This window comes from Sinocyclocheilus grahami, unplaced genomic scaffold, assembly GCF_001515645.1.
Source record: "Sinocyclocheilus grahami isolate Dianchi unplaced genomic scaffold, SAMN03320097.WGS_v1.1 scaffold3388.1, whole genome shotgun sequence".
NCBI lineage: Eukaryota > Metazoa > Chordata > Actinopteri > Cypriniformes > Cyprinidae > Sinocyclocheilus > Sinocyclocheilus grahami.
Window position 1 is genome coordinate 21699 of NW_015508520.1, and position 214 is coordinate 21912.

Sequence of the window (214 nt, forward strand, 5' to 3'; positions counted from 1 at the left end):
ACAATTTAAGGATTAAGGCAAATCATACCACCAGATTCAGATCAGCTTCAGGGAGATCAGCAGTTTTCAGGGAGAAGGCAGCCAGTCCATTCATGTTTGTGGTCAGATTCAGCAGCAGTTTATTGGGCCATTGGCTACCATCCAGGAGATAGACTGCTTTGCTTGCGATTGAAGTCCCATTGAAATAAGATGCAGAGATCTGTTGGGAAAGAAA

The 214-nt window shown here is 43.9% G+C and overlaps 1 protein-coding gene across 1 annotated transcript in view; it reads right to left on the reverse strand.

The window, feature by feature from the left end:
- Positions 1-205, reverse strand: part of LOC107576249 (alpha-2-macroglobulin-P-like) — a gene marked incomplete at both ends in the record, with an annotated part of 16059 nt that extends 15854 nt beyond the window's left edge. The window contains one exon of the mRNA XM_016262466.1: positions 26-205. Coding sequence (XP_016117952.1) covers positions 26-205 — 180 coding nt within the window. The remainder of the gene's footprint in view (positions 1-25) is intronic.
- Positions 206-214: the final 9 nt, after the last annotated feature.